Genomic DNA, 25807 nt, shown 5'->3' with positions numbered 1-25807 from the left:
AGACGTCCCGCCACACGCTGCTAGGCCAGTTTGATTCTAAACCAGACCCCTGTGTTCAGGTAGCCCTAAGCTATGTGCAAAGAGTGCGTTTTTCCTTCATCTAAAGAGGGGATAATGTCAATTAAGAGCCATTTGTTCGTGTCTGTCTGTTTATTATGTGGGGCACGCAAGGGCCATAGTATAATTTTAGGGTCAGAGAATAGCTTTCAGGAACTGGGTCTCTCCTACCCAAGAGAACTCAGGAGGTCAGTCTCAATAGCTTTACCGTTGAGCCACCTCCCCAGCCCACGCCTTGGTTCTTAAAGGCATGAGAACAGGAGCTGCAGAGATGGTGACGGGCACTTGCTGCCCTGGAGATCTGTTTCTGTCCCTGGAACCCACGTCCGGTGCACGCAGCCTCCTGTGACCCCAGCTCAGGCAGTCAGACATTTTCTCCTGTCCTCACATAAAAAATAGAAACAGAGAATTTAAAGAGAGAGTGAGAGAGATGGATAATTAATATTATTTAAAAACATACTCCTTTATGATACACTATTTCTCTGCCAGGGAAATGAGACAATTCAAGCTGGATTGGAGTGTGTGGCAGGTTTATTGGGAAGCTGCTCTTGGGCAGGGAAGTTGTCCTGGGGAGGGGAGGGGAGGAGATGGGAGAGGAGGAGACACAAGCAGAGAGGGAGAAAATGCAGAGTGGGAGAGAGGGGAGAGGGGAGGAGAGACCAAAATGTCTGTATTATATAGCAGAGCCTCTGGGGGAGGGGAAGTTCAGGGCAGAGGGGTGGGGTATGCCAGCCATATCAGTGTAACAGGTAGGAACTGGAGAACCGGGGCCAGGTCCACCTTGGTATGTGAAATATACACCTTAGCCTCTTGTTCTGGGTTTGAAACCCAACATGTGAAGGCTTCAATATTTTTATTTATTTATTTTTATTATTTTATGTGTGTGGGTGTTTTACCTCTATGTATGTCTGTGTGCTGTGTACCCAGGGAGGCCAGAAGAGGGAATTCGGTTCCCTAGAACTAGAGTTACAGACGGTTGTGAGCGGCCGTGTGGGTGCAGGGAATCTAAGGAGTTCTGTGGAAGAGCAACTTGTGCTGTTAGCTGCCAGGCTGTCTCCCCAGGCCTCCCTGAAGATAGATATGTTGTTTTGCTTGTTATTTTGAGGCAGGGTCTCACTGTCCAGCTCTCTCTGGCCTGGACCATCTGTAGGCGCCTCTCCCAACTGCCTCCAGAGTGCTGACAGTAAAGTCGCGTCTCACCACACCTGCCTTGGCTGTTCTCTAAAAATAGGGTCTCCCTATATAACTCTGGCTGCCCTCAAACTTGGTGTCCAGACAAGGCTGACCTAAACTAAAGAAATCCACCTGCCCCTGCCTCCTGGGTACACCACCATATCAAGAATTCTATTGGAATTCTGAAGAAAATATATTTCTAGATAATTGCAACTGTATTGTAAAGTTTTGCAAAAATAGTTGAGTTTCAAGAGGACATTAAACATACGCAGTATGCATCCATGTTTTACGTGTTTTTCCTTTTAGAGGATAGGACAGAATCTTCCTGGGCTAACCTTGGCTAGGTGATCCTCCTATCCCAGCCCTCAAGTGGGTGAGACCGCCATTGTCAGCACTGCTCCTTGCTTTAGGGATTTTTGTTTTGTTTTAGTATTTTTGTAAATGGGAGCGGGAGAAGTGGTTCAGTAGTAAGAGCACCGACTGCTTTTGCAGTGGCACTCGCGACTGTGTAACTTCAGTTCCTGGGATCTGAGGCCCTCACTGTCCTCCATACACCTAGCACACACAAAGGGCACATACATACTGCATACAAGTAAGCAGAACACTCAAACACATAAAAATAAATCTTAAAAAGTAGTGTGTATGTGTGTGTGGGGGTGCGTGCATGCATGCGTGTGCACATTTTATGTGTAGATCTGGATACATACAGCCTTCTCTTTTCCAGTTTGGTTTTATGGGGACAGACTGTCTCTACAGGTTAGCCTGTAACTTGTGATACTCATAACTCAGCTTTCAAAGGACTGAGACTAAAGGTGTGGAACCCTCTATCCTGCATACGGTGTGTTCTTAACATTTGGGGATACAGCTAATGTTTTTTAATTGCATTTTTTATTTACATTTTAAATGTTATCCCATTTCCTGGTTCCCCTCCAGAAACCTGCTTCTATGAGGGTGCTCCCTCACCCACCCACCCGCTCCCTCCTGCCTCCCCTCGCTGACATTCCCTACACTGGGACATTGAGCCTTGAGAGGACCAAGGGCCTCTCCTCTAATGTTAACAGTCTGTGACGAGAGCATGGGGAGGTGGTTTTTTCCTAATAGTTTTTTTCACTAATAGTTTTTTTTTCCCTAATAGTTTTTAAAGGAGAAGATTAATTACTGTGTGTTTTAGAATTTGAGTGAATCTTGCAAGCCATGAGCCCTTCTCTCCTTCCTGCCTGTGGAGAAGAGTGTGAGAGTCTCACTTCTCGGTTTTGTCCTCAGATGGTGGCCTGCAGAGACCTGCAGTCCCAGGTCTGTGCCGCTGAACATCCAGGGCCTTAAGCACGGCGTGGGCGACTTCCCTGTGCTCTTCTTTGGCTCTCATGACTACTACTGGGTCCACCAAGGCAGAGTGTTTCCCTATGTTGAAGGAGACACAAACTTTGCTGAGGGACAGACTAGCATTAACAAGACCTTCAAAAAAGGTAAGTCGGACCATGGTTACAGGGACTCAGAATCAACACTCAGATGTGCACTTCTGTGTGCACACAAAGCCTCTGCCACTCAAGAATGTCCACCAGGCACTGGGATTTTCCGTCCATAAACGTCCTGTGACATCAGGACCAGGGTCAAGATGCATAAAGCCTGGGTCCCTGAGCTGGGTTTGAAGTGTCTCTAATCAGGCCAAACGCCATTACCACAAACAAGCAGTGAGGGCTTCCCAGGAAATTCGGCTGAAGTCTACACTTCTGAGTAAAGGTAAAATTAATTTAAAGCTAGGACAGGATACACAAGTGCTCTTAATAGGGTCGCTCAGAGGTCTTTGTCATTGATGTCGGACTTGTGCTCTGACACATATACAAAGCATAGTATTTGGTTGGTCATGTGCTAATTTATTATTTCCTCTATAATGGTGGTGACTGGTGATCTCTAAAACATAATTTTAAAGAGTAAAGCTCAGGCGAGAGGCAGAACATTTCTTTCTAGGGTGGTAGAGTCAGCCTCCTGCCCTAGCCCTGTGTCCTCACACTTTGATAATGGCCTGCTTGCTTTTGTCAGCACTGGAAGAAGCTGCAAAACGTTTCCAGGAGTTGAAAGCGCAGCGAGAGAGTAAGGAGGCTTTGGAGATAGAGAAAACCTCAAGAAAACCCCCTCCCTACAAACACATCAAGGTGAGCGCTCCCCTTCCTGCCGGTCAAAGCCTCTTTATGTTGTTTCTACCAGACCACCCTGCAATCAAATGAGGACGTAGCACCTTAGCCTCTCTCTTCCTCAGACTTCATAAATAGCTTATTGTCTCTGGATTTCAGGTACTAAATTTCATCAACCTGTGGCAAGTGGGGAAAAACTGAGACTTGACATCAGCTCCAGGCTTTCTGTCCAGAATAGACAGTTAATACTCCTAGTTTATTCTGGAGACATCAGATAAAGAACTTTCCTCAGTCACATCACAGCACTCAGATGTTTAGTTCTTGGTGCTCACAGATCCATACCTTCTCTCCCGCTTCTCTTCCTCGGTTGTCCCAGGCCAACAAAGTCATAGGGAAGGTGCAGATCCAGGTGGCTGACCTGTCGGAGATCCCGCGCTGTAACTGCAAGCCTGGTGATGAAAACCCATGTGGCCTGGAGTCGGAGTGTCTAAACAGAATGTCACAGTACGAGTGTCACCCGCAGGTGTGCCCTGCTGGGGACCGCTGTCAGAACCAGTGCTTTACAAAGAGGCTGTACCCCGATGCAGAGATCATCAAAACTGAGCGGAGAGGATGGGGCCTCAGAACCAAAAGAAGTATTAAAAAGGTAATGCCACCCTTGTCTCTTCGGGCGCTTCCATAGCATTGTGACATGGCTATAAGACGCACAGCGCTTACGACAGAAAGCTGCGACTTATCTCAAGGTTTGGCATTTGTTGAGCAACAAGAGTTGGGAAAGGCAAACAGGATACATAGCCCATGGCTATTAATTGATGAGCTTTAAACAGAAGGGGCATCGTGCTTTTTTGTATTTGTGGTTTTTTTTAAATTATTGAATGACATGATTCAAACATATTTTCTTGTTGCTGCTTTTCATGGTGGATAAACATGTCAGAGAAGCAACGTAGTAAAGTTGATTACCCACTAGGGCAGAAACTTGCGAACACAGAACTGTGCTGCAGGCTCAAGTCATTAGCCATAAGTGTGACCGAGTCCCAGATCACTAAGGTAGACTAGACCACTAGTCCATCGCATTAGTTAAGAAGTCAGAGCTCGTTAAAGGCCTCAGATTACAATTAGAGTGGTGAAGCAGCTGGGATAATAGAACTCTGGGACGTATTTTTATTTTCACACCTCGAGACAGTTTTTCACAAGAATCTCTAGCACAGGGAAGAGATACCAGTTGGAGACTATTTTAAAGCCAAAATGCTTAAAAGGAAAGTCTCTAGTAAACCCTACTATTCAAAGATGGGTCTTAGCTTTTAGAGTACCTGAGAATCTCCTGTGGCTCTTGTCAAGAAACCAACTGTGGGGAGGGCGGTGTGTGCCTTTAACCCTAGCACTCAGGAGGCAGAGGCAGGCAGATCTCTGAGTTCAAGGCTAGCCTGATCTACATAGTGAGTTCTAGGACAACAAAGGCTAGATAGGGAGACCCTGTTTCGAAGGAAGGAAGGAAGGAAGGGAGGGAGGGACCGACCAGGGAACCAGGGGCTGGAGACATAAAGCACTCGTGGCTCTTGCAAAGCACCTCCCAGTTCTACGGCATCCAATGCCCCCTTCTGACCTGGGCACCAACAGGCACATGTGGTGCACATATATACACACATGCGGGCAAAGCACTCATATACAGAAAATAAGCAATGAATCTAAAAAGTGGGGAGGCCAGGAGATGAGTTGGTATAAAGCGTGCTTCCTGCTCTCACAGAGGACCCAAGCTACAGAAGCAAACTGAGTCTGGACACTAGTGATGGAGACAGTGGTAACAGGGCATGCACTGAGACAGCGAGCCAAGAGCAGGTCTAAAGCAGTCCTTGAGGCAAGAACTACTGGATGACTTTAGGAGGGTGACTTCCTGACATCGCACGCTGGTTCTCTGACCACAAAGCCAGGGACTTAAACCTGACTGTGGTACTCACACTCGTTTCTATTACTCGAGAGGCTGGAGCAGGAGGACCATCAAGAACTTGATGCTGGCCTGGTCTATATAAACTTGGGAATTCCGGCCTGACCTTAAAAGAAAGACCCTGTCTCAAAAGCAGAACACGTAGCACTTAAGGGGCTGGAGAGGTGGCTCGGTGGTATGAGCACCGCTGCTTTTACACAGGACCCAGGTTCAATTGCAGCACTGAGCATCCACACGGTGGCTCACAACCATCTGTAACTTCAGTCCCAGGGGATCTAACACCCTCTTCAGGCCTCCATGGGCACTAGACGTGCACATGCACGGTGTCAGGACATCAAGCACATACAGGAGTGAACAGTAGAACTGTGACACAGGTTGCATCATCATAGTTGGCAGGGGCCATGGGTCGGGCTGTGCTCATGCTCAGCTGCTTCCTCATTCAGGGTTGCGAGTCAGCCAGGCTTGCCTCCTTGGCTTACCTGGCGGCTGGAGAGCTCCATTCTTTGTTGCTGTGGTCTGAGTTCGTTGTGCTTTGAGATGTTTTTTCTTCTGTTCCTGGTCAATAATGAGTCTTAACTTTCAGTGGCTTCCCCAGTTCCTCACTACCTGAGGTTCCCAGCGTAGGCATAAGAGAGACTCCACTTAGCATGGCAGACCTTGAGATCTTAGACAGCAAGGCCTTGTTAGCCCATGCACGACATCACTGTTGCCACGTTCTTAGAAGAGGGGATCACACAATGAATGGCATGAATCAGAAACAGGATATGGGGCAGCCTTGAGGACCTGGCACACTTGGAGTTTAAGAGAACAACTTTGCCTGGAGAAAGGAGGGTTTATGAGAAAGGGAAAAGTGCTAGGTCGGGGCCTATTCCAGCACAAGGCCATAGGTCTTCAGTGCAGGAGAGCGACACGGACACAAGGCCATAGGTCTTCAGTGCAGGAGAGCGACACGGACACAAGGCCATAGGTCTTCAGTGCAGGAGAGCGACACGGACATTACTGATATTTACTCGCAGCAGTCCTACAATGAGAACTGAGGAGAATTTGTATATGAAGTGAATATCCATTAAAATACTTGTTCCTCTGAGTTTGAAATGCTGTCGAGTTTTAGCTAATACAGCTGCCCGAGGCTGAGTGAGTGTGACTTCCAAGGTGACGAGGTCAGGGACAACATAACCCCAAGGAGCTGACTAGCATCACTTAGAGCAGCCAGGACAATGCCAAAGTCTTTCAAGGATACAGGAGTCCTGGACTCTTCCGTATCGGTGGTGGGAGCTTAAATGGAGCAGCCACTGTAGGTTGCCAGATTCTTTACACACACACATACTGCACTGTACAACAGATCTTCCCACTGCCTATTTAAACCAGGAAAATGAAAAGCTATAATCAAATGGAAACTCTTCCCAAATGTGTACAACAGCTATAGGTATCATAGCAAAAATCTAGAAAGACTGACCAGTCTTCTGCAGGGGGTGAAGAGTCAAACAAATGGTGGCACAGCCACACTGCGGGGTCTACTGAGCCTTAAAGCACTGAAGCACACGTGGGTGACCGAGAATTAGCTGCTTTTTTTTTTAAGCTTCATTTTATTTGTTGCTAGCCTCATAGCTGTAGAGACAGCTGAGTCATTAGGGGCACTTGCTACTCTCACAGAGGATCCAGGTTTGAGTCCCAGCATCTACACAGAACTATCTGAACTCCAGTTCTTGGGCATCTGAACCCCTCTTCCAGCCTCTCTGGACACTGTATGTGCATGCTTGTGTGCACACACACTCAGGCAAAACATTCATACACGTAAAGTAAAAAAATCCTTAATTATTTTATGCGTTAGTGTTTTCTATACGTATGTATTTGCTCTGTGTGCCTGCTTGGTGCCTGCAGAGGTCAGAAGCCATCCTGCAGTAAATCACGTCTTTAGGAGCTGGAGAGATGGCTTAGCAGCCAAGACCACGGACTGATCTTCTAGAGAACCATGCTCGATTCCCAGCAACCACATGACAGCTCACAGCCATCTGTAACTGTAGTTCCAAGGGACCCAGTGCCCTCTCTGGCCTCAGAGGACACCAGGCATGCAAGTGGTGCACAGATATATACATGCAGGCAAAATATCCATACACTTAAATAATTTTTAAAAAGCAAATCTTTAAAAAAAACAGTGTCAAAAGATTACATATTAGATAAATCTGTTTATAGAACATCCTTGAATGGCATAATTATACTGATGGAGGGTGGGTGTGGCCGTCAAAGAAAAATTGGAGATATCCCGTGCTGTTCATACATCTGGAGCATGGTTTTGTGGCAGCAGGACTCCGTGTCTGAGTGGGTGGGTGCCAACACCAGCTTCCTAGTATTAGTACTATTGTAGATCTGTGAGATGTTATCACTGGAGAACCCCGAGAGAACAGCAGAACCACTGCATGTTCTTTAGCTGTAAATATAATCGTTTAGAGAGCAGACGTACCCTGTCTGTTCAGATCCACACCGTTCCCATTTCTCATCCCTAAATGCCACCAGTCCCTCGGTTACAAACAAGTAGAAGTTTGTGACTATAGTGATGACGAGTCAGGTTAGCTTTACTCCAAGTGTAGTGACATGCCACAGGTGCCACTTGGGAATGTGGAGATAATATCAGAGAGAAGGCAAGTGCATCACCGCCTTTGAAGTACTTACACAGCGCTGTTCCCGCCACCCAAGTACCAGTGAATCAGTAGTAACCCGCAGTTCCTAGGGTTGAGGGGGTCAGGATCTTTTTCTCTTTGTTTTTTGTAGGCGTGAGGGCATGTGTGTCACACCTGTAGATGTCAGGTGACAGTCCGGGTGCTGTTTCTAAGGTGCTTTCATGACTAATGTGTCTTCGTTAGCAAACTGGAGAGGAAAAGTTTCACTTTACCTTACAGTTGTAGTCCACCATGAAAGGAGTTCAGGGCAAGAACTCAAGGCCTGAAGTGAAGCAGAACCCAAGGCTCAGTCGCTTGCTTTGTTTGTTTTAAAGCTCTGGTTGTCTTGCGATTCAGTACGCAGACTCTCCCACCCGAGTGCTGGAAATAAAGGTGTGTGCCGCCATGCCTGGCCAGCCTGCTTCCTAGACCATCAGGACCACTGCCGGAAGAGCGCTCACAGTGAGCTGGGTCTTCCACACCAGTCACTAACCAGATGTTTTCTCAGTCGAGGTTCCTCCTCCCAGACGGTTCAAGCTCCTGGGTAGTTGACAACAGGCCAAACAAGGACAAACAGGGTTTCTCACGGCCTGGACCTTCTCCATGCTGGCCAGTGAGCTTCACTGTCTCTAGATTTCCCAACAACACGGCATGTGCTACCAGGCTTGGCCTCTTACTTAGTTTCTGGGGACCTGAGCTTAGGTCATCACATTTGTGAGGCGAGTGTTTGACCGACTGAGTCATCTCACAGCTCTGTCTGAGCATAGGCATAGGCAGACCCACACATGCACGCTGTGGTGCCCGGTGAAAGTTAGGACATTGCTCATTTCCCTCATGTGGTTCACAGCATCACACTCAGGTCACACACCAAGCCATTACTGTCCCCCAGTCCTGGGCTTTAAGATTTTATGTGTCTAGGCTGGCCCTGAAATCCACAGAGGGGGACTGAACTGATGATGCACCTGCCCACGCTTTCCCAGGGCTGGGGTTATAGGCGTGCACCCCCATGCCCAGTTTATATGCTGTTAGGGATTGAACCCATGGCTTTGCACAAGCTAGGCAAGAATTCTGCTAATTGAATTACAGTCCTGGCCCTCAGAAATGTTTTTAGTTGATGTTCTTGTTCATACTTGTGGTATTAGGATGTGCGTTACAGTAGAGCTGATATTACAGTTCTGTGTTGAATGTTGCTTTGCAGGGGGAATTTGTAAACGAATATGTCGGTGAACTAATCGACGAGGAAGAGTGCAGACTTCGAATCAAGCGAGCCCACGAGAACAGTGTAACTAATTTTTATATGTTAACTGTTACCAAGGTAAAATTGCTTTTATTTTTTGGTAAGACAAAAGGACGTTTTATGTTTTGTTCATAATTTTCTGTTGACCTAGGTTTCTGTTCATTTCACTTTCTCTAAGTAGACTATGACGATGGTCAGTAGTCAGTGCTGTAATTATCTCCGGAGTGCAAGACTCCAACTACAGGGAAATGCTAAGCAGAAACAAAGTGACCACGTCTGGACTCAGTTGCTGGGTCCTAGTCCTAGATCTGAGGCAGCAAGAGCCCTGGGTTCTTTATCACTGCTGGAAAAATCAAGTATGATTCTGAGTTATAAAATAATCTTGAAACTTCTGATTAGCCAAAACCTCAAAACTTTTCTCTGTTTATTAAGTTTTAAAAAAAATAACAGGAGGGTCAGAGAAATAACTCCATGGTTGGGAACATTCGTTGCTCTTGCAGAAAACTGGGGTTCAGTTCTAAACTCCCACATGCTGGCACACAATCTGGAACTTCATTCCCAGGGGATCTGATATCTTATCTCTAAGGGCACCAGGGACTCTGTGATTCACACACATACATGCAGGCAACACTATACACGTAGAACAAGCGACAGGAAAACAATGAATGTTGGCATAAGAACAATGGAAGTTTAAATACAATTTTAGCCAGGCATTGTGGCACATCCCAGCGTTTGGGAGGTTAAGGCAGGAGGGTCATCAGCTTTAGTTAGAGGCCAGCCTGGGCTACATAATTATGATCCTGTCTAAATAAAAGAGAAACAGACTCAGAAAAGGAAACAACCTTGAAGACTGTATGTGACCGTTAGATTGATCTGTACTTGCCTGTCTTCTCACAGCTAGGACCTCACTTCTTACAGTTGTCCTTACAGAGGACAGGAAGCCCAGGCCTAGGCACAATTCAGTCGTTGTTTAGTATACTATCACACTTTAACGACCAAGACTAGTACCCGTGTTCCCTGTGTTCCATGATGTTTCTAAAAGAGTCAGAATACCTTCCGGGCTGGGGTCGTGGCTCAGTGCTAAAGCATGTGCTGGATATATGCGAGGCTGTGGGTTTGAGCCTCATCACAGGCAAAAACATGGCAGAAAGCCAACGAAAAGCAGTAAAAGAGATCGTAAAAGAGATCGTGGACATGGTGGCGCACACCTTTAATTCTGGCACGTTTGAGGCAGAGGCAAAGGCAGGCAGATCTCCGAGTTCAAGGACAGCCTGGTCTGTAGAGCGAGTTCCACACGAGCCAGAGTCATATTGTGAGACACTATCTCAAAAAAGAAAGAAGGAAGATATAACATATGTAGTTATGTCAGTGTGTGAAGAGTTTAAGCTTCCACGTGTTTCCCAGGGTGAATTCCGCTGCCACTGTTATGCTGGAGTCTGTCTGTGAGTCCTAGGATTCCTGAGCTCAGCTCAGTGACAGTGTCCTGTGGGCTCAGGCCGTGGAGCTACCCACATTGATAGAGCCATCCTCAGGCCTAATTGTGTGGTAGTGTCTGTGTAGGTAACCCTGTGAGAGTACAGAGATGAAGGACTGTCACCTCCCACTCAGGGACAGTCTCATCTGGCTTCTCCGTCATGGTGTAATCTCATCTCTCCTGAGTGGGAGAGAAGCCGAGACAAAATGCCTGGCTGAGATGGGTTATCTGAACCATGTAGCTCTGTGGTCAAAAACGCCTAAACCTATGACCTGCTGATCTTCACCTGTTAGACGACCATTAAAAGCCCTCAAGTAGAGAGCGAGGTGACTCCATAGAGGGTGTCCGGAGTGTTTTCAGAGCTGACAGTTGGCACACACCAGCTGATGATGATACTGACTTGTGTTCCCTAACTGAATGTTTCTAAACGAGTTTGTATTTAGTTTATGTCACAGTCCCCCCACTTTGTTTCTTTCTGAAGGACCGTATAATTGATGCTGGACCAAAGGGAAATTATTCTCGTTTCATGAACCACAGTTGTAATCCAAACTGTGAGACACAGAAGTGGACCGTGAATGGAGATGTCCGAGTCGGGCTGTTCGCTCTTTGTGACATCCCTGCAGGTACTGCCGGGGTCCCTCTGTGGGGAGCTTGTCTTGTCAGGAAGAACATTATCCGTAAGTCTGAGGCCCTGAGTGTTCATTCAGCTCAGACAACCGGGTGTTGTTTGCCAATGAGGTAAAACTACATCTGAAGAGAAAACCTGTCCAGCCTCTCTGCAGAAGAAGGACAGTGCAGTGTCTCAGTACAGACGCATCACTTCCCAAAACAGTGCTGTCTGCATAATGGAACCAGATGGCCTCGCTCTTGTGTGCTTTTAAAAACATATTAAAGGTAATTAGCTTACAGAGGCTGGAGAGGTGGCTCAGCAGTTAAGAGTCTGTACCTCTTGTGTAGAGGCCCTGAGATCAATGCCCAGCATCCATATGGGACAGCTCACAACCACTTCTACTCCAGCTACAGGAGGTCAGACCCCCCCCAGCTCCCATAGGCGCGCGCGTGTGCGCGCACACACACACACACACACACACACACACACAGTCACAGGCACCCACACCTACTCACACACACACACACACAGTCACAGGCACCCACACCTACACACACACACACACACACACACACACACACACAGTCACAGGCACCCACACCTACTCATACACACACACACACACACACACACACACACAGTCACAGGCACCCACACCTACTCACACACACATACACACAGTCACAGGCACCCACACCTACTCACACACACACACACACACACACACACACACACACAGTCATAGGCACCCACACCTACTCACACATACACACACACACACAGTCACAGGCACCCACACCTACTCACACACACACACAGTCACAGGCACCCACACCTACTCATACACACACACACACACACAGTCACAGGCACCCACACCTACTCACACACACATACACACACACACAGTCACAGGCACCCACACACTCGCACACACACACACAGTCACAAACAATGCAATAAATCTTTTTTAAAAGCAATTTGCAGTATCCAGATCAACTGGTTCCTTTTTCTCTCTTTAGTTTTCAACTCTGAAGACCATTGTGCTTCAGATTAGACACTAGGAGCCTCAGAGCCACAGTGGCTCCTCTCCTTTTCCTACCCCAGTGAGCATGTCTGCAGGACCAGCTAGTGTTCGAATTTAGGGAATGGTAGAGCAGTTCTCCAGCTAGGGACCTGCTGAAAGGATTGTTCAGCCTGCCTTTCACGGGTGTGGTGAGCTACGGCGGTGAGCGTGTATGGTTCACAGTGGATGGCATTCCTAACGCTGTCATGATGTCACAGTCATGCCAGTTAGGAACTAGAGCTGAGCTGTAGAAAGAGGGTGAGGCTAGAAGCCCTTCTTGGCCATAGCTCACAAGTCCCCGGTTCTTATTTCACTGCTTGTCGCCCCTTTTTGTTGAAGGGTAGTCTCCTTTTGGAACAGCTAGCTTTGGTGTGCTTCAGTGGCAGGAATGTTGACCACACGGCCCGCTTCCATCGTTGCTTTCAGTGAGATGGCTGTGGAAGGAGGAGAAGTCTTTACATTGTATGTGCTGTGAGGACAGAGGCGGCCTTCGAGGACTGAGCTCCACTCCTCACCATGGGCTCTGCATTGGGCTCTCACTGTCAGGCTTGCATGACGAGCTTTCACCCCTGAGCCTGGGCAGCCTTGGTCGAAGACCCATGTGTCTACGTGAAAGCGGCTGGCCGTGTTTCTTCCTCATGACGTCACTGTGAATAATTTTCTTCTCTTGTGTTTTAGGGATGGAGTTAACATTTAATTACAACTTGGACTGTCTGGGCAATGGCAGGACAGTATGCCACTGCGGAGCAGACAACTGCAGTGGTTTCCTAGGAGTGCGGCCAAAGGTCAGTTGTGCAGGGCGCTCCACCCAAGGGCAGGAGAGGGCTGTGCTACAGGAGTTGGCTTCTAACTGCGTGGCTCTTACAGAGTTCCCGCCGCTCTGTCAGGTCTGTTTAGTGGGGGTGGTTGTTTTGAGATGAATCTCTTGGAGCACAGGCTGGCCTTGAACTCTCGTTCTTGGGGATGACCTTGAGTTCCTGACTCTTCTACCCTCGATCCCCAAATACTGGGCTTCCAGGCAGAGGCCACCATACCCAACTGGCTCTTCTCACTCTTAATTAAGCTTGTTTTAGTAAGGTCTGATAGGCTCTGAAGTGTAAGAAACCCCTTGAATTACATACTTTTTAAATGGTGAACGTTACCTGGGTGTGGTGACTCAAATTCTAGCACTTGGGAAGAGGAAGATTACTGTTAATTTCAGGATGGCCAAAAAACAAACAAACAAAAAACCCAAACAGGAAACCCTGCATAAATAAAAAGGTATAGTTGTAGTAGGCTCCTGGAGGAGCCAAGCTTAGTTCCCACGTCCACAGCAGGCAGCTGACCACCCTCTGTGACTCCAGCTCCAGGCGATTTGGTGCTTCCGGCCTCTCTGAGCAGCTGCGCTCATGTGCACGTCCCCACACACAGACACACAGAATAAAGAGCAAATCATTAAAGATCATTGAACTTTTGATGATTCTCCAGAATGCTTCGTTGTGGGAACAGACAACATAGGCTCCAAGCAGATCCGTCTGTCCTTCCGAGGGACAGCTGTTTGCTGATGGGCAAAAAACACCATGATGCACAAAGCTACTGGGAGTATCTGGGAAACAGCCCAGCTCTGGAGAAATGGTTGTGTTGTATCTGGGGCTGGGGAGAGGGATGGCTTTATGATCACCAAGGAGGATTTCATGGAGGTCAGGAACATGCTGCTGCCGCCTGTGCTGCTGCCGCCTGTGCTGCTGCCATGGCCCCATGTGAGGTCTCTGTGCAGCCCAGAATGCTGGTTCTAGAAGACAACTTTCTTTTAGGCCTCTAGAGTAATCTCAGCACTAAAATTCACCAGTGATGAGCAGGTGACAGAACCAGGCACAGTCAGCGTTAGCGGAGCCCACTGCTGAACATGCTGGCGGCCCTTCTCTGCTCGGCTGGTCGGCCAGCAGGTGTTCGACCCTGGCAAGCTCGTAGCCTCTGAACAGAAGTGCATGACATTACAGAGGAGACTCCGACTCGCCGTTGCCAGTGTCGGCTGCCCACTGACTACCTAGTTCCTGCTTCCGTACCACATTCTATCATCTGTGGCTACTTATGGGTCCTGACTTTGTCTGTGGGGACTGAGTTCACCTTCCCACTTGCTGAAATGTTGAGGCCTTGCTGCAGTGAAGGCCAGAATCACAGGATGAAAGCGAGACTTGTGTCTTGACTGAACGTTCCTCCAAGCACCCACCAGCTCAACCAGCTTAATTTGAGAAACGTGTAGATGAAGGCCTATGTCCCTCTCCCTCAATTTAAAACAGCCTGCTTTTTAAAAAAAAAAAAAATCAAGGAAGGAGCTAGAGAGAAGGTTCAATGGTTAGGAGCACTGGCTGCTCTTTCAGAGGACCAGGGTTCAAATCCCAGCAACCACATGGCAGCTGACAGCTATCTGTAACTCTAGTTATCCAACTCCCTCATACAGACATATGCCAGTGAACATAAAATGAATTGAATTTAAAGAATGAAGGGAAGATAAAAGAGTTCCGTGGTCACTACAGTGATCTGGGGATCAGCTTTCAGGACACATTCAGAGCTGCACTTAAGGCCAAGCGGTGCACACTCCTTTCTGGGTAAAGCGTCATCGTTATTTGATGTTAAAACCACGGTTTGTCTGTCTTCCCAGTCTGCATGTACGTCAGCAGCTGACGAGAAGACAAAAAATGCCAAGTTAAAGAAGAGGCGGAGAGGCAAAGCAGAGGCCAAGCAAATCCATGAGGATTATTGTTTTCAGTGTGGGGATGGTGGAGAGTTGGTCATGTGTGACAAAAAAGACTGTCCCAAAGCGTACCACCTCCTATGCCTTAACCTGACTCAGCCACCCTACGGTAAGCCAGGCCGCAGGCCCTGCCTTCTCTGCTTCAGGTTTTGCCATTGATTTGGGATGCACTGCTCTATTTAATGCAACTGTGAAGTCAGAAACACTGAACAGAACAAAACTACTTGTCAGGAATGTTTCCACGCAGATGACACACCTCATGTGGGAGCAAGGGCCCATTTCTTATTTATGATCACCGTGGGTGGTAGCTGGCTTCCATGACATTGGGTTTGGGCCACTAACTCATATCTATATGAAAAAAACACTACAAAATGTACGTTTGTTTGGCTGAAGTTTGGAGTTGGGTTCAAAGAAGGTAGGGTATGAGGCAGGTGCAGTGGTGCCCATTTTAATCCCAGCACTTGGGAGGCACAAGCCAGTGGATCAATCATTGGGAGTTCAAGGACAGCCTACATTCTGTAGACAGACCTTGTTTCAGAACAGGGTTAATGACACAGGTCTTTAATCCTAGCACTTAGGAAACAGGTAGTAGGACAGCTAGGCTACACAGTGAGGCCCTGTCTCCAAAAAGGGGGCAGGGGGTCTCTTGGGCATTTTTCTGGGTATTCAAGAAACAGGCTAACAGATGTTTCCCTCTCTCCCAACCCTGCACTAGGAAAGTGGGAGTGCCCGTGGCATCAGTGTGACGAGTGTGGCAGTGCAGCCATTTCCTTCTGTGAATTCTGTCCACACTCCTTCTGTAAGGCTCATGAAAAGGGGGCTCTGGTACCCTCTGCACTAGAAGGTCGTCTCTGCTGCTCCAACCATGACCCTGCATCTCCTGTGTCACCGGAATACTGGAGCAAGATGAGATGTAAATGGGAATCCCAAGATGGTGGGGAAGAAGTAAAGGAGTGAGAGGTGGTGACTTCCTTCCCTGCAGCTCGCAGTCCCAGAGGCAACAGAGCACGCACTGTGCTTGCCACCATCCACACCGCCTTCTAACCGATGGGAGCTGGCTCACACAGGCTAAAGCACGGTGGTGTTTCCTATTGTGTTGTTTGGGGGATAATTTGTGGACAGCAGAATTCCCTTGGTCTTTTCTTGCCTATTATTGTGCTTCAGTGTCTTTGCAGTCAGCAAAAGAGGTGTCCTCGTTCTTAGAGTTGAAAGTTAAAAGAATGTTTTGTCGATAAGATCGGTGTAAAGCCTGAAATGTAAATCCTGGGTTGTGTAAAGCGAAAGCAGCCACTCCTGTATTTATTTCCTTTTTTTAGGAATTCTGAGAAGTGTAGTTGAAACAGTCTAACCTCTGTGAGCGTGCATGGGTGCGTGCGTGCGTGACTACCTTTATATACCTCTTTACTGAGCCGTAGATTGGCTAACTTCTCTTTCCCTTTTCACATGCCTTTTCTTGTGTCAGAGAAGGCTCTCAGCAAGTATTCAGACTGGCCTCTTGGAAACAAACTGCTCGACAGCATTTACCTCTGTGGTGGGCTTCACAGTGCGCCAACTCTACCTAGAAGCATCCTGTAGGGAAAAGGAATGAGTGCACTCACTCATTGTGAAATGTCACCCGTTCACAGACTTTTCTGATACATTTGAGGGACGTGGATGCACAGGAAAATGCTCCTTTCTGCTCCTCACCACTGGGAAGGGGCTAAGAAAGATTAAGGCACAGACCAAAAGTTGGGTCATATATGCACCACTTTCTGACCAGTTTAATGTAGACTCCAGTCTAACCTGGAACTTAAGGGCATTTTATTTTCTGTCTTTCCCTCTGCCGACCCCGTTCCCTTGCAGGCTGGGTCACTCAGTCATGCTTTCTGGCAAAGCTATGTAATTGAATCTGAATTATATTTTAATAGACTTTCTCAGTTGATTTCCTAACTTAGGGATGGTGCAAGTGGACAGAAACATCCCCAAGTTATATGTGAACAATTTCTACTTAGTATTACGCAATACTTAAGATTGTCCCCATTGCCTAAGGGGAAGAAGTTGCTCTTTCACAGGGTATGTAGGAGCCACAGAGGCGTTCCTGTTAGAAAGCACTTGAAAATGCCCCCCAGAAAGTCAGTGTTTGCAAACATGGCTGTGACGTTTGAATCGTTTGAATAGTACAGACCCAGCATACCAAGGTGTCTGCCCACAGAATTCACTTGCATCTAGCACTTAGGAATATATCTATTCCAGTATTACTTGTCTGAAATCATGGTGGACATGGTGACATTAGACTAAATGGCAGTCTGGTGTTACCATGAAACATGAACTTTCTCAGTGAGTTCTAACTGCTTACTGGAGGTACCCAGTAGGACTTATTGTCCTTAAGAACCAAGTACTTTACTAGTGTAGGAGATGCTCTACGACACCCTGAGGTTGTGTTAGGTGTGTTCTGATCCTTTCTTAATTTTATACAAGTCAATTCAGACCTCTTCTCTGAACAAAAGAAAGAGCAATTTTTGTGCCTCTTTTTAAAATATATATAAATGTGCAATTTATAGGCAACAAACACTACAGTTCCTCTCTCTAAGCTCCTAAACTGCCATTTTCCTAGTTGTAGCAATTCTAGTAGTTCTGCTGGTTGGACAGGCTCCGTGAGGAGGGAGGCGGGGTGGAACAGCATCTAGTGAGTGCGGTCACCACGACTGGAGTGAGGCACTGCCTACACAAACACTAAAGCAATTATGAAGTTTGATGTCCTTTAAAAAAATAATGTAAGAGTATCTGGGTTTTATCATATTAAATTTTATTTTATACAGACATGATAACATTTTTTAAACTCCTTAATAAGGGACTTTGATACTCCAAATGTAACCCTTATGAGAACAATATCCGATGTGAGATTGTATCTTCTTTCCTTTTTGACCTCATGCTTTTTAGTATCTGATAACTTTTATAGAGTAAGCCCCGGGGTGCATCGTGTATTTATAAATACCTTACCCCGACCTGTCTCTGTTCTGCTTCTCTGGGATGGCTTACTTGTGTTTATATCCATAAAAGGGGTTTGCACTTTCCAAGTCTGTTCTTGCTAAACGGCTCATAGGTTTGCTCCCAGAAGCACTCATGCTCCAAACTTGCCTTTGCTGTGCCAGTGCAAGGGTTTCTTCCTGTGCCATTGTGGCCTGGGTCTTAGAATGGAGTGTTAAGAAAACAGAAAGTGTACATACACTGTCCTTTCATGTCCTATGTCAGTGACATTCCAAAAGGCACTGTGCTTACAGAGTCTGAAGCTGGTAGTTGTTAGCTTTGAAATATGATTTTGGTATACAGTATTTGTGGTCGATTTTATTCAGCCCAGAAATCAAGGACCTAAAGCAGCATGGGATAATAGTGGTATTTCCTAACCTCAGGAGGAAGATGAGATTCTGATTATCAGTGTAAAGCTTTAGAAGGTTGGCCGGAAAGAGCTAGAAATGATAGTGCCAGGTCAGCATAGGCTGTGCCTTGGAGGCCTCACTGGGCTGCCAGTGTAGCTGCCTGTGCCTGGCTGCTTAGGACAGGGCCAAAGCTCTTCACTACCCGTGTGCCGCAGCCACCGCTGACTTGAGTCAAGCTGTCTTGAGTCAGGCTTGGAGAGCAGAGGGGGGTAGGGTTATCTTCACTTGCTCTGCGAGCCCTACTCTATTTTTAATTCTCAAAAATGACCTTTCCTAAGCTGTAGAATAGACTGAGTTTTCTGTGTGTTATATAATTGACATTATATATGTACATATATAATGTTTTATTTATATATATATGAGATGCACACACACACACACACACACACACACACACACACACACAAAGTAGGAAGTATTTGAAACTAAAGACCTAAGAAGGGCCCTGCAGCCCGCTGCTTTCTGTCAGTGTCTCTCGCTGCAGTGTTTGCAGAAGTGTGTGTAGGTGATGTGGATCTGAGATTCTGAGGCGCTCTCCGTCTGCTCATCTGAAGTACTCGGGGACTGGTAGGCAGCTTCTCTGCAGTAGTTCCTGTTCTGAGCACGTTCTTACAGGATGTGTTCTGTCAGGGTCAAAGCCAGACTAGTTTGAAATCCTAACGTTCTCTGTTCAGAACATAGTGCCTGGCTCTCCAGGAGCCACTGCTGACCTTGTCAAGACAACACTCATCTTGCCTTCGTCCGCACAGAGCTAAGATGCTGCCAGCCAGGTACCATGTCCTGATTGGAGAGGAAAACAAGTTGCCTTTGTCTCTAAGCTCTAACAACTTGCAGTGTCTCTGTTCCTCAGGAGATGACAAGGCTTTGCTTTATTTCTAGACTTGAGTTCCTTTTCACTGCATCCGACCACCCCATACTCTGCCAAGTTGCTAAGGGCAGCACCAGAAGTGATGGGATGGCGAGGTCCTTCAAAGGAGTGCCCACACTTGGTCTCTGCTTATATTCATAACAGAACGGTTACAAAAAGGGTTGGTCCATTTTCAGATGGACCAACAGGACGAATGTAGACTGCTCTGCAGTGGGTTAGCAAATACAGAAAGCTGGGCATTTGTATGAACTGAAATATCACAGCTTTGACCTCGGGGAGGTACTGGAAATCTTGGGAGAAAGGGAGGGAAAAGCACACTACAGTTCCCGTGACACTGAGACCCCTGCCCCATTGATTTCAGGCTCCTCAAGTACTTGGGACTTCAGATTCTCATTTTACATTTTATATTTTTAAAATTATGAAGTAGAAAGCATCATTCTGTATCCTGTCAAAAATGAAGTCTCCCGACGGGAGCATAGACCTCTGAGGAAGGGGCTCCTGCATGAGCTGTGAGCAGCAGTTTGAGAAGTGATTTCCCTAGTTTTTGTTTTGCTTTTTTCCCCCTTTGTTTGCCTCATCCCCGAGTACCTCTTCTTTCTGTTTAACATGTGCCTGTGTGGGGAGGAGGGGAGCATTTATGTTATTCCCCTGAAATGCTTTGTATAACCTGTTTCAAAACCCATTTCTTCTGGGCATGGTTGCACAGGCCTTTAACCCTAGCACTGCAGAAGCAGAGGCAGCCATACTCTGTGAGTTCAAGGCCTACGTAATGAGTTCCCAATCAGCCAGGGCTATGGAGAGAGACCTTGTCTCAAAAGAAGAAAAAGAAAAAAATTGTTTGGCTTTTATCAATCCATTGCACAAGTGGCAGATGTGAGCACTTGTACCTGTGTGGGGGAGGGGGAAAAAAGGATCACTTGTCCTTCAGTAGGCTCCCAAAGTCATTAACATGTACGTTAAAGGGAAAATAGAAGTTGCCAAAGTCAGTATTCGGTCCTGGGTTTTCTTGTGACTTCACTGCGTCTACTAAGAGATGAGAAGCTTCCTTACCTGCTGACTGATCCTGCCTGTGTGCAATGGCTTTCACCTGTCTGCCAGTTTGCTCAATTGGGTCTTCTCTGTCAGCTGAAAGCAGTGAGGGAAATTACACTTTTGTTGTTAGTTAACATCTCATATTTTGTACCCTATGGTAACTGTGTTGCTGCCAATAACCAAGATGCTAAATGATTACTGCTGGCTAAAAGACCTTTTTATATACAAAGACGTGTGTATTTTCAACTGATATGGCAAGTTCATGTGTGTCCATTTGAATATTACACAATAAACACATACTGTGGATTCCATCTTCACTTTGTGTTCTTTGAATAACGTCCTTGAGATTGTTTACGTCTGTGTTTACCTGTAATGAACTCTGTGGACCTGTGAAATATCCAAGTGTCAACATCCACTAGTCAGTCTCTTTAGCTTCTGTGACTTGGAGCTCCTAACACTAAGGGATTAGTGTTCGTTTTCCCCAGGGGTATTTGACTAGGGCATTACTGTTTAATGACTTCAAGACATATTTTAAGGACTTTGTTTATTGACCAATGTCTTATTGCAAAGTATGAGCCTACCAGTCGTGGTTACCCTGTACAGAGATAGCTGTTAACGAGTCGTAGTGTATGTGAGATCGCTTGTAACATTTAAGCTGCTTTCTGATGTGTGCTGGTGGGACAGTTTTTGTACACTGTATTTACTAGAACTTTGCCTTTTTAATCTTACAGATACTTTAGAATTCAAATATGTTTTCTGCTTCTGTAAGAATGTGGGAAAGCTTTTAATAATGGCATTCCAAATTGATTTCAGGTCTTGCTTGAGGTTGACTTTAATAAATTGTCCTGTATGGTCTACTTAAGAATATGGGCTTGTTCTTTACCTGTAATTTCATGGTACAGTTTGCTGGGAAATGAGACACAAAAATGCAGCCACTCACCCTCAGCCCAGTTTTTTCCCTTTGAAATGCTGCTAAGAAATAGTTTCTTTAAAGTGGGTTTCCTGGTTTGCTTTTGTAGAGGGAGCATCTGGAGAATGGTGTTTCTTTTCGTGTCCTATGAGCTGATCTGAGACCCAAAGGTGACCTGCTGGTTGGACAATAGTCAGGTCAACCAGAGAAGGAGTGCCTTTGTTACTTGCTAGGTGGTATTCAGAACAAAGCAAATGAGCTCTGAATTTCCTGCTTACCGGAGACCCCGCTGGCACAGTCCCCTCGGAGGTCGCTAGGTGGCGCTGGGCCCCAGGTGGGCGGAACCGCGGCGCGCCGGAGCCACGTCAGCGTCTGATCTGCCGGCCGCGCGTGTGGCGAGATGGGGAATGCGGCCCTGGGAGCGGAGCTGGGCGTGCGGGTCCTGCTCTTTGTGGCCTTCCTGTAAGGATCTGTCAACGTTCCCAGGCGCTCGCACTTCACAAGCTGCTGGGGGGTTGGGGGAAAGGTTCTTTCGCCGAAGTAGCCTGTCAATCTTCCCCCGTTTCCTCCTCAGGGCGACCGAGCTGCTCCCTCCCTTCCAGCGGCGGATTCAGCCCGAGGAGCTGTGGCTTTACCGGAACCCGTACGTGGAGGCGGAATACTTCCCCACCGGCCCCATGTTTGTGCGTGAGCTGCCCTCCCGCCCTGGTGGACTCCTCCCTGCCTTATGCTGGGTGCTCAGGAGTTGAGCCTTGGGCAAGGCTTCTGGTGGGCTCTCCGAGTTCGAGCTTAGTGAGCGGCAACAGGTGGTTTAGGCCAGGAGGGACTTGGTTTTACCTGTCCTGTGCTCTCCTTCAGGTCATTGCCTTTCTCACCCCACTGTCCCTGATCTTCTTCGCCAAGTTTCTGAGGAAAGCTGACGCCACCGACAGCAAGCAAGCCTGCCTCGGTAAGTCGCCCTTCCAGTTATTCTTCCCCGTTGGCTAGGCAGTGGGGTTCAGCCACTCTGTACCCCAAAGTTGTCCTCTTACCCGACGAGGCCACGGAGCAGCAGTACTGCTAAGAAAGTGCATTACACCGCACCACACAGGTGTACCTCAGGGCTCCGGCTTCTCTGCCCCTAGGCCATTTAGTTTTTCTGGAACAAGGGCCACAGTTGCTTTTATACTTGCTTCTGGTTGGGTTCTACCTCAGAGCACATCAGGCTCTATTAATGAGGTGGTGGCATACTCTTCCCCAAGCAGATGGCGCTAACGGGTTCTTTGCTTTCCAGCTGCCAGCCTTGCCCTAGCTCTGAATGGTGTCTTTACCAACATCATAAAACTGATAGTGGGCAGGTAAGTGAGAGACTCGGCCCTCAAACCTCCCTCAGTCACATGTTCTCAGATTAGTCTTTCTCACCAGAACTCACTCTGCTTGCCCTCTCTGCCTGCCCTAAATGTACCACCTGGTCTGTGCCCTGTCCTGACAGTATTTCCCACAGTGACAGTCTTTAGTGTACCTAAAGCTGCAGTCTGATTAGCTAGACACTTTCTTAAACGTTGGCCAGGTGACTAAAGCCTTTTTCTCCGTATAAACACTATCCTAACCCCATTACACTATTTGCCTGCGACATTAATGCTTAACAGATTATTGACATCCACTACTACTGAGAAGTACTTCCTGAGACAGTAAATTATATGTGCTCAAACTGCTTATGTCTTCCAGGCCACGCCCAGATTTCTTCTACCGATGCTTCCCCGACGGGATGGCCCATTCTGACCTGACTTGCACAGGGGACAAGGATGTGGTGAATGAGGGCCGAAAGAGCTTCCCCAGTGGACACTCTTCCTGTATGAGTCTCATGTGAACTACCTCAATGCTTACATGGATATGTGTTTGGCTTCTCTGTGTGGATGCATGCTGAGGAGGGTAGGGGGAGGCGTTAGGTCCCCTGAAGTGGAGTTAGAGACCAGCCTGAGTTGCCATGTGAGTGCTGGGAACTGAACCAAGGTCCTCTCAAAAGCCAACTGCTGCTGAGTCACTCTTAGCTCCTCCAGCCCCAGTGTGTACTTTAAATATGGTTACATTTAACCTTCAGAGCTTTGTAGGGACGAGCCATCTCTTCCTAGTCAAGAGCTACTTGTGAGGGGCCGCTGAGCCGTTTATGTTGTTCCTTTGTAGCTCCCCAGACCGCAGCAAGGCCTATTTTGTAACTTTTATGATTCCCACTTATAGATGAGGAGTCTACGGCACTGTGCAAAGTAGTAACTTCTATTCCAGAAACCATTGTTACTTAGTATTTTAACTCGGGGACAGAGAATGAAGCCTTCATTTCCCCGTTCCCTGTAATGACTTGGGGTAATCCTGCCCTTGCTGCCTGCCCTGTCTGGATGTGGGTGACAGGGCCCCACAGAAGGACGCCCAGCTCACAGGTCTTCCCTTTCTAGTTGCCTTTGCTGGCCTGGCCTTTGCTTCCTTCTACCTGGCAGGGAAGTTACACTGCTTCACACCCCAAGGCCGAGGGAAGTCCTGGAGGCTCTGTGCCTTTCTGTCACCTTTACTCTTTGCAGCTGTGATTGCACTGTCCCGCACGTGTGACTATAAGCACCACTGGCAAGGTAAGCAGGGTTTTAATTTGTCTTGTTTATGCCACAGGATTTCTGCTCTGCTTGTGTTAAGCACTGCGGAGTGGCTTACTGCGCTGCTGAGGCAACCCGAGTACTGTATTGTGTGTGCATTTACAGCCACAGGGACAAACGTGGTGGGCAGCGAGTGGCTCAGAGTTAAAGGCACTTGATGCACAAGCCTGGCATTGCTGTGTCTAATCCCCGGAACACACGTATAGGTAGAAGGAAAGACAGGATTCCAGCGTTGTCCTCTCACCTCCACACGGATCCCTGCCCAACACACATGTTCTTTTTAAAATTTGTATATAGTATATATGCACGTGAGTGCAGGTACATGATTCCTCCAATCATGCGGGAAGCTAGGCATGTGACAGTAACCCTCCCCAGCATAGCAGATACAAGGCCACTCTCAGCTTTTTATGTGGGTACTGGGGATTTGAACCCAGGTCTTCTTGTTGATGCAAGTAAGTGCTCGTACCTGCTCAGCCAGCTCCTCAGCTCTCAACTGTTAACCCAACATCACCCCCAACCCCAATGCCACCAGACAGGGTTTCATTAGTTAGCTCTGGATGGCCCTGGATCTTGCTATGTAGACCAAGCTGGCCTTGAACTTACAGAATTACAGCTGCCTCTGTTTGCTGGGTGCTGTATAAAAGGTGCGCACTACCGTACCTCAGCTCCCTCTATTTTTAAGACAGGACCCCGCCTCTAGCCCAAGCCTAGACAGAAGCAGGCTTCTGTGTCAGCCTCCCATATGTTGGGTTGACCGTGTGCCGCCAAGCCTCGGCAGAATTCTTCAAGTAGTGAAAGCTAATGAATGGCGAGTCACAAAAACACTTGTTATCCTTTGTTAAAACATTCTAACTCAGTCCATGCTGATTGAAGGGTGTGTTGTTTGATGTTAAGAGAACAATCTGACTAATAACCCCGAAACTGTATGATAAAATAAAGTCACTCTAAAGAAACTAATAGCACAGGTTCAGGGCTGTTTTTAGCCCCTACAAGCAGAGGGCCAGGTTGCCTGTGTAGCGTCTAGCATGGTTTTAAGGGGTGCTATTTTCTCTCTTCAGATGTGCTCGTTGGATCCATGATTGGAACAACATTTGCCTATGTCTGCTACAGGCAGTACTACCCCCCTCTCACTGACACAGAGTGCCATAAACCATTCCAGGACAAGCACAGACTTCCGTCTTCACAGAAGCCCAGTGTGCCTCACCGTTTGGACATTTAGTTGAGTCTACCTCAGTGGAGAGCAAGCAAATCAATCCTCCTAACTGGACACCATGCACAAGCCAAGGATTTCTGGCTTTTACCTCTTCCAAGGTCAAAGGGAGGACACAGCCACACTGTGCACCTTTGCCCCACTTCCAAGGCTAGACCCTGAGGTCTCACTGCCTGGCTTGACACGGGCTCTCTCAGTGCTTCTCTCACTAGGTTAATGAGTCCGGTCCCAGTATTCTCAGATCTAGTCAGTGTCTTTATGTCGATGTAAATGTCACTCCTGAAGAAAGCTTTTTATAAAGGAAGCTTCTCATGACCCCATTTTATCCTAGAAGGCTTAATTACCAGACATAATCTCTGTCCCTTATAAATTAGGGCAGTTCCAAACTTTGATTCTGTTTACTTTTTGTGGTAACATTCCATTAAGCCTTAAATAATAAAACATCCAATTTTTTACTTTTTACTACATTAGGAAAGAAAACTTATGGGTGTTATCTAGAAGATAAATGTATCTTTTTCTGCCTTTTGTTCACAAAGAAACATATGGAGCAGCTAAAGGCTCTCACTAGAACTTGATCCTGAGGACCACTTGATGGATAGCTACCTTTTCTTCATTGTTACTATACTTTAAATAAAATTCAGTCTTGTGTATTTCTTCCTATAACATAC

At 47.2% G+C, this 25807-nt stretch overlaps 2 protein-coding genes and 1 long non-coding RNA gene across 16 annotated transcripts in view; 2 read left to right on the top strand and 1 right to left on the bottom strand.

The window, feature by feature from the left end:
• The window catches only part of Nsd3 (nuclear receptor binding SET domain protein 3), a 113335-nt gene extending 92072 nt beyond the window's left edge, over positions 1-21263 (top strand). For 8 of the 13 annotated variants that reach the window (XM_039094399.2, XM_006253311.5, XM_006253307.5 and 5 more), the window contains 8 exons: positions 2494-2696; positions 3271-3383; positions 3739-4008; positions 9160-9276; positions 11154-11295; positions 13027-13133; positions 14990-15191; positions 15798-21263. In XM_039094399.2, the coding sequence (XP_038950327.1) occupies positions 2494-2696; positions 3271-3383; positions 3739-4008; positions 9160-9276; positions 11154-11295; positions 13027-13133; positions 14990-15191; positions 15798-16039 (1396 nt within the window). In that variant the 3' untranslated portion in view covers positions 16040-21263. The remainder of the gene's footprint in view (positions 1-2493; positions 2697-3270; positions 3384-3738; positions 4009-9159; positions 9277-11153; positions 11296-13026; positions 13134-14989; positions 15192-15797) is intronic. The other 5 variants (XM_063275246.1, XM_006253309.5, XM_063275245.1 and 2 more) reach the window with 2 other exon arrangements.
• On the bottom strand, positions 132-13031 carry LOC134482516 (uncharacterized). Its single transcript, XR_010058736.1, has 3 exons — positions 12118-13031; positions 2475-12081; positions 132-435 (listed from the first exon to the last, which is right to left on the bottom strand). It is a non-coding gene; the product is annotated as an uncharacterized LOC134482516 (long non-coding RNA).
• A 138-nt stretch (positions 21264-21401) lies between the features above and the next one.
• On the top strand, positions 21402-25807 carry Plpp5 (phospholipid phosphatase 5). Of its 2 annotated transcripts, NM_001109411.1 has the most exons (7): positions 21669-21770; positions 21883-21991; positions 22167-22257; positions 22582-22645; positions 23016-23140; positions 23738-23908; positions 24988-25807. In NM_001109411.1, exons 1-7 carry the CDS (start codon positions 21709-21711, stop codon positions 25146-25148), a joined length of 783 nt encoding a protein of 260 aa, NP_001102881.2. In that variant the 5' UTR covers positions 21669-21708; the 3' UTR covers positions 25149-25807. The 2 variants fall into 2 exon arrangements, with proteins under 2 accessions (XP_063131787.1, NP_001102881.2); XM_063275717.1 differs by lacking the exon at positions 23738-23908 and having other exon boundaries at positions 21402-21770; positions 24988-25789.

Source organism: Rattus norvegicus, chromosome 16 (genome assembly GCF_036323735.1).
Source record: "Rattus norvegicus strain BN/NHsdMcwi chromosome 16, GRCr8, whole genome shotgun sequence".
NCBI lineage: Eukaryota > Metazoa > Chordata > Mammalia > Rodentia > Muridae > Rattus > Rattus norvegicus.
Note: the sequence above shows the minus strand (reverse complement) of the source record. Positions and strands in the feature narration are given on the sequence as shown.

Excerpts from the sequence above, each read along its gene's own strand:
- Plpp5 (NM_001109411.1), top strand. The coding sequence starts at position 21,709 with ATGGGGAATGCGGCCCTGGGAGCGGAGCTGGGCGTGCGGGTCCTGCTC. Across the intron at positions 22,258-22,581 it reads CAGCAAGCAAGCCTGCCTCG|CTGCCAGCCTTGCCCTAGCT; the intron begins GTAAGTCGCCCT and ends TTTGCTTTCCAG. Across the intron at positions 23,909-24,987 it reads CTATAAGCACCACTGGCAAG|ATGTGCTCGTTGGATCCATG; the intron begins GTAAGCAGGGTT and ends TTCTCTCTTCAG.